The sequence below is a fragment of the Bolinopsis microptera genome, chromosome 13 (assembly GCF_026151205.1).
Source record: "Bolinopsis microptera isolate Bmic1 chromosome 13, MBARI_Bmic_1.0, whole genome shotgun sequence".
NCBI classification, from domain to species: Eukaryota; Metazoa; Ctenophora; class Tentaculata; order Lobata; family Bolinopsidae; genus Bolinopsis; species Bolinopsis microptera.
In genome coordinates this window covers 8,299,373-8,312,923 of record NC_087084.1, presented here as the reverse complement: position 1 = coordinate 8,312,923, position 13,551 = coordinate 8,299,373, and the positions used below count along the sequence as shown (strand labels likewise).

Below are 13,551 nucleotides of genomic sequence, written 5' to 3'. Positions count from 1 at the left end.
GGGTTCATTCCTTGGATGTTGAGGAGGAATGCGTTGGAGATCGGAAGATTACTCTTCACAGGACTGAGTGGTGACCTGATCGAATGTAGTCTGGGACAGGAGGTGTTGGGTGGTACTGGCGCTGCTGGGAGGAGAGGTGATGGTTCAGGGAAGGTTGTGGGGGATACAGGAGGTCCTGGTGCTGAAGGTTTTGGAGTACCTGTGGAGATCGTAGGAGATCGCGGAGAGAAGACTGGATCATTGCAGCAATGTCTTTGGTCAAGTCCGCTTTCATCGAGGAGTAGTGATTCCGAAAATCCTGGCTGGGTTCAGAAACGTGGGCTTCATTGAAGCTAACTGTCCGATTACGGTTCGCCCCGGTAGTGTTGGACCGAGTTGAGGAGTTACTCTCCGTCCTTTTCCTACCTGAACTGTATCCACTGTTGTCCCTAGTCTGGGATCTTTCTCTATTCTCGTTAGATCTAGGAGGGTGGCGGTTTTGCTGGGAAGAAGATGAGGATGATGTCTGGCTTCCTCTCTTGGCGTACTTGAGGTTCCTCTCGTTGGTGATGGTACCCCTGATATGTACCCTCTTGCACGGTTTTTTAAGACAGATACCCTGTTTCACAGCGTTCTGGCACAGCTGTGGGTGGAAATATGTGCATCTGTCATCGGCAATGTGGCAACCCCGTTCGCCACCTCTGCCGTTGTTCTGGAACTTGAAGCACCATGGGGGATGGTAGTTGGTGCAGCCTTTCCCAGATATACCGTGGGGGCAGTTCCCTTCGAGGAGTAAGGGACACACGGCCTTGGAGCGATCATATAGAAGTGTTTTATTACTTTTGTGGCGTTCAACCACTGGTTCACGGACCGGCTCCGTGTTAGACTCCGTGTTAGACTGTTCAGCTGCGGGAGAAGGGAGAGAAACAGCAGTCTGTTCTGGTTCTGGAGGAGGAGCAACATGTATAGGAGGGATGGGAGATCCTACAAATAATCATAAAACTAGTCGCCATGGTTACAAATAATCATAAAACTAGTTGCCATGGTTACAAATAATCATAAAACTAGTTGTCATGATTACAAATAATCATAAAACTAGTTAACATAGTTACAAACCTTTTCCCGGAGGAGGTTCCCTAATTTCCATGTCGAGAACTTTCTCCAGAAAGAGTTTGTCACCGATTGTGTAGTCTATATCGTCTAGAGAGCGGTCTATAAACGCCGCAAACAGCCTGTTAAATGATGTCACGTTACCATGGTTACGACAAGGAAAATGGTTTCGACCTATATACCTGATTCCTTGGGATAAGCCAAGTTAACAAAATTATTCTCACCTTAATTCTTTCCAACTCTCTATAACTCTCTCCAACTCAGTGTCAAGCTTTACTTTTAATTTTTTTTATAGAAATAATAAGTATACATCATTTAAATCCACGCAAGACTGTTGAAACACCCTGTATTATAAATATAGATAAGGTTGCAAAAGTAAAGCTCAAACAGCAAAGTTACAGCCTCAATGTTCACACGACACAGAAGACCGGTTTATGTACCAGTATTAGTAAGCAGCTATCTGGTTATCTGTCTCACTGATATTTACCTGTTGATGTGCCAGTAAGCAGCTATCTGCTTATCTGTCTCACTGATATTTACCTGTTGATGTGCCAGTAAGCAGCTATCTGGTTATCTGTCTCACTGATATTTACCTGTTGATGTGCCAGTAAGCAGCTATCTGGTTATCTGTCTCACTGATATTTACCTGTTGATGTGCCAGTAAGCAGCTATCTGCTTATCTGTCTCACTGATATTTACCTGTTGATGTGCCAGTAAGCAGCTATCTGCTTATCTGTCTCACTGATATTTACCTGTTGATGTGCCAGTAAGCAGCTATCTGGTTATCTGTCTCACTGATATTTACCTGTTGATGTGCCAGTAAGCAGCTATCTGCTTATCTGTCTCACTGATATTTACCTGTTGATGTGCCAGTAAGCAGCTATCTGCTTATCTGTCTCACTGATATTTACCTGTTGATGTGCTAATAAGCAGCTATCTGGTTATCTGTCTCACTGATATTTACCTGTTGATGTGCCAGTAAGCAGCTATCTGGTTATCTGTCTCACTGATATTTACCTGTTGATGTGCCAGTAAGCAGCTATCTGGTTATCTGTCTCACTGATATTTACCTGTTGATGTGCCAGTAAGCAGCTATCTGGTTATCTGTCTCACTGATATTTACCTGTTGATGTGCCAGTAAGCAGCTATCTGCTTATCTGTCTCACTGACAGGGTTTCTGTGGGAACTGATGTCACGTGATGTGAGTGGCAGGGTTATTCTGTTGTAGTTTGTTCGAAGTAAGATCGGGATAACCTGGAGATATCAGAGCTGTGACGTCACAATATCAGAGCTGTGACGTCACAATATTAGAGCTGTGACGTCACAATATCAGAGCTGTGACGTCACAATATCAGAGCTGTGACGTCACAATTGAGAGACTGTTACTGAGAGCTGTACACAGTATACTGTCAGCTGACTGAGTCGAGGAGATGAGATAAAGAGGCCAGTCGGTCAGGACGAATTCAAGAAGAATGTTTTAAATTTATGAGTAAGCTTATGTTAAAAACTTTTAATTAACTAATTTTTATAAGTAAAGTTTATCAATAATTTACATGAAGTGACTGTTCTCGAACTCACCATGTCAAAAGTCTGCTGCTCAGAATCTGGACCCAATCCACGTCTACTACACAAATTATCCTCTTCTCTTTTGAGCGATGTTACAATCTCAGCCATGTCTGCGTCCGCGTGGCCGTGCACCGCGCGCCCGTGTATGTAATACCCATATATATTGTCAGACAAGATGAACACACTGATGTTACTGATTGAGCATAGGTCGATGTACATCTGCACTTGGTCAGAGATGAACCTCTCGTAAAGGAAATTATAGAACCTGGGGCGAGGATTAAGCTACTTTTAGGTTGAGATATTTAAATTTTAATAAGATTTTGATATTATTAATACTACTATGATACTTACATTTAAATATTTCTTAAAACAAACAAAACAATGAGCTCATAAACGGGAAACATCGTCAAATTCCTTGATATTATTATTATATTTATTTATTATTATTATATCAAGTAAATGTTTACAAATACGGTTCGCTATGTTCTACCGTGCTTGGTTTACTGTTAATTTTACAGACGGGACAAAATCCCAGCGATTAATTACAATTTACCTGATAACTGACATGTATCGTTTAAATTTAGAAAAGTTTCCATTAAAAGTATGTAAAAGGAACATTTTATAAAACATATCCTCACCTCTGCAGGACCCAGAGAATGAACATGACAGAGAAGACTATCCCGACTCTCAGAATAAGACTGTATTGAGAGACGTAGTTAACTTCTGCAGTGTTGACAAACGCATCAGGTTGACTCGTTGAGAGGTAACGTAAACCCACGTACTCTGAAAAATTAATTGACTAATTAATTATTTGTTAATTGATTGATTATGCACCTGGAAAGAAGAGGTAAGCTAATTTTTAAGTAGTGCTGATTTCTGTATAACAATCAATCAATTAGGTAATTAATTAATTAACTATGATGTACCTGTGAAGAAGAGGAAAGCCATATACTGGAAGGTAGGACTAATTTTCCTGATGCTGTGCAGTTCATTCCACTCGTTAGCTAGGAAGTACGTTCTCCAGATGCTAACACTGGTTAGTGTTTCTTCGTTCTTTGTTGATGTACTTGTGGGAATGAACTTACCTGGAGGGTAAACATTTAGTATTCTGGAGAAGGGTGAGGCAATTCGGTAATCTGTCGGGAAGGGAGGGGGGGGGGACTGGAGGCCGACAGTCAGCTTGGGAAACAACGTCCAGATCCCTCATACATGGGCCATGTTGGTTTTGAAAGATAGAGTAGTAAAATGATATGAAGTGAATAATTGAGTGTAATGAAGTGAGTGAAAAGGGTGTTCCTTGGACTGTTACCAAATGCCCACAATTCGATTGTACAGAATTTGTATATTTGCCTCTGTTCTTGAAATATGAGGTTAGCTGTCTTAAAAAAGACAATTAGGGGTAAAGTTAACATCATATTTCAAGAACAGATGCAAATATAAAAATTGGTAACAGTCCAAGAAACACCTGTGCCAAGTTCCAGGTCCTGGGTGTGGCCAGTCTTTTCCAAATGTTCTGAAATGTTGATAGAGTTAAAGTTGTACGTCATGTAATAACAGGTAAACCTCAAAATTTGGCCGCAATAATTCAGCGACGCAAGGTCAGATTTTTATGCGTTTGTTTTTCCAGCTTGTTCATCTCCAGCAGCTCTATCACATAATAATATGTGAAAACTGGAATAATGATCATTCCCCCACTCTGGCATTAACGGGCACTTAATTTATTTAGGGATGTCATTTTATTTGGAGTTAGTCCCTGATATCACTGAAAATGACAACTTCTCGCCTGTCCCAACGTTCAGTTGCTCCTAAGCATTAACGAATAGTGCCAACAAAATAACGACATAATAAAATATATGAACTTTTAAAAAGTGGTTTTAGAAACAAAAACCGGCGTACCTTTAGGCTTCTCCCAGTCAATAAAGAAAACGTCGTAACTGGTGGAAGTGAAGAGGAAATAGAGTCTGGAGATGAGAGTAAGGACGAAACAGGAGATGAGAACGGCTCTAAAAGGGTTGTCATCTAGTGGGAGGAACACTGATACTGCTCTCTGTCCTGTAGAGTGAGTGGGGTTAGTTATAGGGCCCTGGGGGGGGGGGGGTTCGGGTGCCCTTGGGGGGAGGTTCGGGGGCCCTTGGGGGGAGGTTCGGGGGCCCTTGGGGGGGAGGGTTCAGGGGGCCTTGGGGGGGTTCGGGTGCCCTTGGGGGGAGGTTCGGGGGCTCTTGGGGGGAGGTTCGGGGCCCTTGGGGTTGGGGGAGGTTTGGGGGCCCTTAGGCGGAGAGGTCGAGGCGGAGAGGGATACTTCCACATATTATATCGAATCTCATAAGTGAAATATGGTGCTTACCTTTGTAAATGCAGAGATAGTACCAGCTGGTTCCAGCGATCACCCAGAAGAACAAAGTCCCTAGTCCCGAACAAAGGAAAAGAACAAAACAGCTGATTGTTCTACACGAACAATCCTCGACTATGTTGTTTCTACGGCGGTATCCTACCGCTTTTACCACTGAAAAGAATGTCGGAAAATTAAACTATGGCAGTATTTATTGATGTATGATGATACAAAAAACAAATAGTGGGTAGTAGTAAACCCGCGATGGGGTGGCATGTGCCTCAATAAAAATATTACAATCATTTATTATTATATCAATGTATCATTAAATATTTCAAAAAAATATCAATAACGTATGGTTGATCCTTCACACTTGGTAAAATATATAAAAATAAAGTTAATCTACACTAAAGAATAAATAATCTATATTATATAAATCAACAATATTAACTCCCCATCTTCATGTAGTCATTTATCAAAGCGGTAGAAATCCAAGTAATTTTAGTACGCGGTGCGCAAGGAATTTCGTTTTTTTTAATGTGTAGGCAAGATAAGCCTAAGTGTGGCAGTGAAAATTGAAAAATAAGTTGCAGAATAAATTGCAGTGACTGACTGTCAAATGCATTATCGCAGTTCATTTATTTGACTGCACAGTGCACTAACGTTTAGGATTCTTACAGCTGTTATATTTTGCTAATATTTTGTTTAAAAGTTGTAAAGGACAAAGTTCTTGTCCGTCCACGAAAGGTTTTCTAGGTCAAGTTTTTGTTTGTCCAGTAAGTAACGTACAATGTTGTCCTTGTACGAATTAATAAACTTATCTTGTAACTTAGGTACGTTGAAGGGAAGGATTTTGTTTATTTCGTTTATCGTGTTGTTATATAATCGTGGTCCTACGTTAGAGATGCTATAATCGGTGATCCGTAATCTGTTGAACTTAATTTCAAAATACTTTGGATTTCTCCTTTCCGTTTGTCTAAGCGGTGATTTTTCAAATATACTACAGATACTCGATGGTGCTACTCCCATATAAACCTTGTGCATCAAAGTTGTTAAACTGAGCTTCAAGCAACGTACATTTAAAACTATGATATTTAAAGCAATAAAAGAATTCCGTTTTTGAAGTAAATATAGAAGGGAAAAACAATCCCTTCTCAAGGAATTCAAAAAATTGGCACATGTTTCCAATAATTATCCTAGATAAGACTTAATAAAGTAGCAGATGATAATTACTTGCGTAGACGAGCCCGAGAAAGCTCATTACTCCGACAGCTATACCCATGTCATCCTCTAATCTTTCTTCACTCTTACTGTACAGTACTTCCAGCTTTGTCTCTACCTGATTTGAAAGTATCGGTGGTTACATTCAGGTCTTGCATTTTTGTTTCAAATATGATCTGTAGATTTTCAACACAATTATCAAATTTTGTTTTAAATTATGCAGACCTTGTTACACACGAATACCTTTTAAAAATATGTCAAATATGTCAAATATGTCAAATATGTCAAATATGCCAAATATTTCAAATAATATGTCAAATATGTCAAATCACTTGTCTGTCACTGTCGAGTTTTTTATTCATCTGGCAGTTAGGAAATCCCCAACTTGCTCACGTTTCAGGTAATGTTTTACTGTAGTAGTTGCATAAGATAAATCACAAAAGCTGTAGGTACTTTCAAATAAAAACATATTAAAAAAAAAATATCAAATGATTTATTTCATGGTCTAGCGGAGCCGTGCTATATCATACTATTACACGTGTGTTTTATTTTCTGAGATCAGTTACCATTGTGTTTAATATTTCAACTGAAATAAACAAGTTTACAATTCCAAACCTTATCATTAGGTTCATTAGTGGCCACATCCCTGTAAGAAACGCGCATTAACGGCACGTTAATATTCCCGTTCGTATCCTGGATCACTGTCACTGATAAGGATATCTTAGCTGCGTATCTGACGAACTTGGGTGTATTTTCAACTTGGTCCACTCCTGTTGTTTGGTTCAGATTAATATTACCAACCAGAGAATAGCATAAACAATTGACGAAACCTTACGAGATGATCATAATATTATCTAAGTTCAGATACAAAAAATGAAATGAACAAACTTTAAGAAAAAAACAGAAGTTATCGAACTAAAACCAGAAAAATATCAACAGTTATGATCACTCTCACCTAACTGATTATCAACTAAAAAGAAGCGTCTAGTAAGACTCCACGACTTGATATCAGCCTCAGTTTCAGTACTGCCAGTTTCAGTGTTGTCCAGGTTGTTCTCAACCAGCACCGGTATGGGAATGAGACCACCTCCTCTCAGTTGCAGGTAGAGCTCGTGGAATAGTGTCTCTTTTACTTTTAGCTCTGATGGGAGTTAGGTTATCTTAAAGAGCTGCATATTTTACTGGCCAGTTATAAACAAATCACAAATTGAATCATTAATATCATTTATTTATTAATTAATTTATCGATGAGAGTGCAGCTGTTGGTAATAGGTGAAGTGGTATGTATGTGCTTATGTGGTATAGTGGTATGTATGTGGTATAGTGGTATGTATGTGGTATAGTGGTATGTACGTGGTATAGTGGTATGTATGTGGTATAGTGGTATGTATGTGGTATAGTGGTATGTATGTGGTATAGTGGTATGTATGTGATATAGCGGTATGTATGTGGTATAATAGTGGTATGTATAGTCTAGTGGTATGTATGTGGTATAGTGGTATGTATAGTCTAGTGGTATGTATGTGGGAAAGTGGTATGTATGTGGTATAGTGGTATGTATGTGATATAGTGGTATGTATGTGGTATAGTGGTATGTATGTGGTATAGTGGTATGTATGTGGTATAGTGGTATGTATAGTCTAGTGGTATGTATGTGGTATAGTGGTATGTATGTGGTATAATAGTGGTATGTAAGTGATTAATTTACTTACTAGCCACACTCGAAGAGCAGGTATAAGACAGCGTAGTCCCGAATGTAAGAACAGGTTCAGCACACAGAGAGAGTTGAGTTGTGAGAGGGGAGATGGGGAGAGTTTTACCGTCCAGCGTGTAGCTCACCACCTGACGGAACAAAACTGCTGATAAAATGTGAACACTTCTTTAACTAGAGTTGAAAATCTAATAATCCTGGATAATGATATTACATTACAATTTAATAAGATACCTGTATGTCGAGTTTGCTAGTGTTCAGTCCTCTCTCAAAAGTGTAAAACTGTTCTATCTTTTCTTCCAGAGCCTCCGTGTTACTACGGTACCGTGAGCTACCCATATCATACCGGTACAACAGCCAGGGTACTCTACTAACCCTGTAGAGTATACAGTTACAATATACAATATACAGTAAAATCCCGATTTACCGCGGCCATCTCATTTCCCCCGAATAGGGCTTAACATGCATAATGTAATTATTGTAAACAAACGAAACCCCGATTTACCGCGAATGTTTTCTTTCTCCCAAACTCCACGGTAAATCGGGGTTTTACTGTGCTAAGATGTATCTTAGTTTCCCATCTTAGTAGGGTAATTATTTGGGAATCGAGCGGTTTACTCGATTAATGTTTACTCAAAATTATAATACAAACAGTAATAGATAGAAAATAGTAATGTTAAAGAATTTCTTTTAAAAAAAAACCCTCTGGAAAGGGCACTGCACACTGTTATCAAAAAGCACACTGTGATCATGAAGTACTATGAACTACAGATTTAAAAACACGACGCTTCACGCTACACATGATATTACACATCCATAATATCGATCCTATAGGTTAAGAAGTTTAGAAATCAAGGAATTTAAAATAAACAAAAATCGGTAAACAAAAATAATGAAGTAATGAGGTCTGAGAACAGAAGCCAGAAACAAAGTGTTCAAAACTTTTGAACACCAATATTTGAGCAACAATATTTAATACTCTATTTACCAGCCGGGTCTGTTATGCTGAACCTCTACCCCAGGAGTGAGCTGCTCTGTAGTGAGCTCACTAAGCCAACTACAAGCGGAGTAGGGGACGGAGGGAGTCTTCGTGAAGTAGCTGTGGCTCAACACACACAGGTTTGTTAGGACTTGGCAGGCTGTGATGTTGTTTTGTTGTTTGGAGATGTTGATCTCACATAGATCTGATACGCCTGTGTAAAGTTTATGTTGTTGACTAGAGTTCGTTCAGAGTGCGAATATATTATAATTCAATATAATGATACCAACAACCCACATATGGGTTGTTATGCGATTTAACAATACAGAATTTATAATAGCACTTTCTTGACATAACTTTAATAGATAAAATAATTAAACATAAATTCTTAAATGAAGAATAACAGTGGTTTAGTACCTGCTAAGTTCTCTTTAAGGAGTTTTGAAGACATCTGGTTGGTAACCACCTCTGACCTAACATATATATCCACAATCGGAAACTGGTTATATGAGTTAGGGAAACAGTACCCTGAAATAAAATTGATAAGCGAGCATGCACTCATATTTGTAATAAAATTTGAGTTTTTGAAATCATGTCCAATGGGCAATGATATTTTAAATAAAGTATTACCTCCATCCAATGTAGGCAATAAGTATTTATCAGGCTAGATAAAATTTTACAATCTAAAAGCTTAGATTGAAGATAAAGTTGATTGGTAAAAATAGCAGAAACTGGAAGTGTACCTGCTTCAAATTTGCACTGGCAATCACTATGTTGACATTTGACACATTTTCGGGGAATGCCATATTCATCATAAAAACCTGGCTTAAATCCCTGAAGAGGAATAATAATTTAGTAAGTAAAAGTTATGAGGGATCATAAACATTAAGTTGAAATTAAGCTGCATTCATCTCTAACTCACCACCTTTCATTTTTTAATCTTCATCAATATTAGCCTATTCTATCCTATAATCATTAATAACTAAACGATATACCGAATTAATGAACTGCTACTCACATCAATGCATTTTGTACATTTTGGCAAAGTAATCGTATCCCCAGTTACTTCAGTGTCTTCAAGGATATTAGTTTTGTAATCACAGTTACAGATACCACTTGGGAGAAGGTCATTGGGGCAAGAAATGCACCTGTCTCCTGAGAGAAATTACAAAGTAACAGAAGGTGTCAAGAAGCACGAAGATGTCCATTAAGCCATGTTTTCTATTTTGAGAATAATTTAAAAGTGTGCAGTCACTTACCAAATTCTGATACTGATTCATCATCTCCAGAGCATGGTGAGCATTCAAACTCCAGATCATCATTAGTGTTATCTTCAGTGTATTCATATTTGTAAGTTGCGTTACAAAATATAGCTCCATTTCCCTCCAAGTAACCAGTTGCGAGAGGAGTACACTCTATGGGATATAAAGAATGTTTTAAAATCTTAAAATATACGTTTTCAAAATATAAGAGACCCTCAACTTACCGATGATACGATATATAACTTTATATCAATCATGAGACCATTTACCTAAGTTAAATCCTATGTAAAACACTTATTTAAATTTTGATTCTCTTACTTACCAAGAGAGACAGGGTTGTAATAATGATTCTTTGCACATTCGTAATCGGGAAAGTCAATGATGTCTCCAAATGCATGATTGGACATGAGTAACCATGTTAGTGTAAACAGCCATTCCATCCCTAGCTGTTGATAAGACTTTATTACTAGCTTAAAACATAATTTATGTACCCCTTCAAACAGTTCTGATTAATGCAGAGGCAAAATGACAAGCCTTACTACCCACGTGGGCTGGGGTGGTAGAGTTATGAGTTATACTACCCCCTCAATTACTGTTTGCGGCTCATGGAAGTTGGGGGATCATCTTGGAGCTGGAGAGCATCCAGACTCCAGAGGCGGTTTACCCGTTTACAGTATATAGTTTTAATACTTTCAACACTACTATATAACAAATAATTTGAGGATGTACCATGGAAGTCTAGAGTACCCGCAACAAGAAATGCAGCTGTAAACGACTTGGTAACGGGGTGCATGTGAGCTCTGGGGGCCAGTGGCATCAGAAGACTGGCTATCAGCCTTGAAAATAAGATGAGTTCTTTAGATTCATGTCACATCTGCACTGCATCTCCATCACAATGACACAAACACTCTCTCCTTCACTACCCTACCCTACCCTAGCCTAGCCCTACCCCTCCCTCCTTTTACCTGTTGCGGGTACTCTGGACTGCATGGACATCCTTGAATAGAGGTATTTTATATAGTAGTGTTGTGGTATTATACTGTGTACATGTATATTATATATTCTATCCTATATATCAATATTTTCTATATTGATCTAAGAAAGGCCTTTGACACTGTATGTAGGGACCTCCTTCTGCACAAAATCACATGCCTCGGAATAACTGGAAACTTCTTCAACTGCCTAAGTGATATGTATAGAAACTCAATAGCTCATATAAAAATCTCCAAACTCTTATCCCCTAATATTGACATTGGAAAAGGAACAGAGCAGGGACACCCCCTATCACCGGACCTTTTTAAAATCTATATCAACGACTTGTCATCCCTCCTGAAATCTGTTGGTGATTACCCTATTCTAGCTGACGTCCTAATATCACATCTGCTCTGGGCTGACGATCTTGTCCTACTTGCCCTAAGTCCCAAGGCCTTGCAAGACAATATGAACATCCTATTCGACTTCTGTAACTCTATGGGCCTTGAAGTAAACATTAAAAAAACCAAGATTCTCATATTCTGCCCTCCTAAAAGAAAACAATCCTATGAAACATTCATTTTGGGAGGCCAGCCCATCCAACACACCGAAAAATACTGCTATCTTGGCATAATATTCCACAGAAATGGATCTTTTACAGCAGCAAATACTGAACTGAGGGCCAAGGCTCTCCGTGCTCTCTATGGCCTCAAAGGCAATATCGTTAAAGATGCCCTCTCTCACCGTTCCCTAAACAATAAACATTCTATTTGACTCTCTAATAAAACCGATCCTGCTCTATGGCTGCCAAATCTTATGTCCCCACTCAAAAACCATGAGATACCTCTCCAAAACAGATAGCAAAGCCAACCCCCAGCATACTCTCAAGTACATCTCACAAGACCATTATGAAAGATTCCACCTTAAGTTTATCAAGTGGTCCTTGTCTGTCCATTCATAAGCATCAAATATAGGCTGCTGCAGTCACAAAATGAGGGAAGAATTTGTGGATACCTGAAAATCTGCCAAGGCATCCTCACCTAAATTAGAATTCTACAATCAAATTAAACATGATTTTGAACCAGAAACATACTTAGGAGTGGTTAAGATCCCTGATGCTCGAAAAGCTTAACAAGGTTTCGTATTAGCTGCCACAATCTTTACATTGAGAGGGGCCGTTACGAAACCCCCCTAGTACCAAGAGAACATCGATGGTGCACTTTCTGCTTTTTCAGCAAGGGGCTTAAGCCTATTGAGGAAAAAATTCATGTTCTAACTGACTGTTTACTCTACTCCTCAGTTAGAGAAAAATTTAACTTCGATCCCAAAAATATTACTGACCTAGCCGGTTTGCTATCCGATAAAACACTAGACCCTACAAAATTTACTGCCACAGCAAGAGCAATCCATTCAATTCTCTCTGTGAACGAAAATTTTACAGCCTACTATAAGAGCCCAGATTTCCACTCAAATACTGGCCAATGCATAATGCTATAGGACCTCAAAATAAGAATTATAAAACATTTCTATTTTATCCCTACACATTTGTAAATAACTAGAATTGTGTAACCTTAAATTATTTCAGAATTATAACTATTGTGAATTCAATAAAATAATTATCACTTTTGTATCCTTGTATCCTTGTATCCTTGTATCCTTGTATCCCGTCTGATTGACGAGGTGGGTACTCTTCCATACAGTCGTCGACTGGAAATCCTCAATTTAACAACGCTGGCAGAGCGGCGAATACGTGGGGCCTGGGACCTCATTGAATCTTTTAAAATGATAAGTGGTTTGGCCAATTACCGAGCTGGTTTTTTCAGTATGAGCAGATCTGGTCTTAATGTGGTATCAAACAGTAGTTGCAGTAAAAGTCCACAGTTCTTTTGTTCCGGAGAGGGTGAGACCATATTGGAACAAACTCCCCTCGGATATCAAGAATTGTGGGACAGTGTTAAGATTTAGAGGCTTTCAAAAAAGAGACTATTTTAAACGGATCTGTAAATGATAGTCATTTTTGATATGTTTCGGACGAAGTATTAGGAAAGATTGAGGGATTGAATTATGCTACTTATAAAGTAAAGTAAAGTAAAGTAAAAATTATGACATAACATCATCACTAATGTCTACAAAGTACATATCATCACACTACATGGAAAAATAACTATTTCTCCATCAAATTTAAAGGTAATAATTTATCAAATATTAATCATGAATAGAAACAACATTACAAAATTTAATTTATTCATACTTCCCAGTGGAGTAAAGATTTATAAAACGTTTCTTTGCTACATACTCTACAATACAACTTGCTCAACTTGCTCTATAGGTGATTTTTTCCTAATCATTTTTTACTTAATGACTAGATTGAGTTTTTAAATACAAAATATTTTCTTTGATGCGAAACAAATTTTAAAAATAC

The 13,551-nt window shown here is 38.4% G+C and overlaps 3 protein-coding genes across 10 annotated transcripts in view; 2 read left to right on the top strand and 1 right to left on the bottom strand.

Annotated features, from left to right (window-relative positions):
- LOC134825502 (meckelin-like) overlaps positions 1-10,611 on the bottom strand; it is a 54,973-nt gene extending 44,362 nt beyond the window's left edge. Inside the window, exons 1-19 of one of the 2 annotated variants that reach the window (XM_063837721.1) lie at positions 10,480-10,599; positions 10,155-10,310; positions 9,914-10,050; positions 9,639-9,729; positions 9,313-9,423; positions 8,905-9,109; positions 8,151-8,292; positions 7,918-8,047; positions 7,161-7,346; positions 6,821-6,975; positions 6,218-6,323; positions 5,000-5,158; positions 4,552-4,707; positions 4,121-4,168; positions 3,582-3,740; positions 3,294-3,438; positions 2,668-2,920; positions 2,213-2,343; positions 1,096-1,211 (exon numbers count right to left, since the gene is read on the bottom strand). In XM_063837721.1, the coding sequence (XP_063693791.1) occupies positions 1,096-1,211; positions 2,213-2,343; positions 2,668-2,920; positions 3,294-3,438; positions 3,582-3,740; positions 4,121-4,168; positions 4,552-4,707; positions 5,000-5,158; positions 6,218-6,323; positions 6,821-6,975; positions 7,161-7,346; positions 7,918-8,047; positions 8,151-8,292; positions 8,905-9,109; positions 9,313-9,423; positions 9,639-9,729; positions 9,914-10,050; positions 10,155-10,310; positions 10,480-10,597 (2,704 nt within the window). In that variant the 5' untranslated portion in view covers positions 10,598-10,599. Of the gene's footprint in view, positions 1-1,095; positions 1,212-2,212; positions 2,344-2,667; positions 2,921-3,293; positions 3,439-3,581; positions 3,741-4,120; positions 4,169-4,551; positions 4,708-4,999; positions 5,159-6,217; positions 6,324-6,820; positions 6,976-7,160; positions 7,347-7,917; positions 8,048-8,150; positions 8,293-8,904; positions 9,110-9,312; positions 9,424-9,638; positions 9,730-9,913; positions 10,051-10,154; positions 10,311-10,479 lie in introns of both variants that reach the window. The other variant, XM_063837722.1, reaches the window with a different exon arrangement.
- LOC134824966 (muskelin-like) overlaps positions 1-13,551 on the top strand; it is a 472,587-nt gene that overhangs the window by 259,431 nt on the left and 199,605 nt on the right. The window lies entirely within an intron of this gene.
- LOC134825503 (UDP-glucose 4-epimerase-like) overlaps positions 10,854-13,551 on the top strand; it is a 64,215-nt gene continuing 61,517 nt past the window's right edge. For 3 of the 7 annotated variants that reach the window (XM_063837730.1, XM_063837723.1, XM_063837724.1), the window contains exon 1: positions 10,856-10,879. Coding sequence is in view for 2 of the 7 variants with exons in the window: in XM_063837727.1 (XP_063693797.1) it covers positions 10,881-10,893 (13 nt within the window). In the remaining 5 variants the exon portion in view is untranslated. Of the gene's footprint in view, positions 10,894-13,551 lie in introns of all 7 variants that reach the window. The other 4 variants (XM_063837729.1, XM_063837727.1, XM_063837725.1 and 1 more) reach the window with 4 other exon arrangements.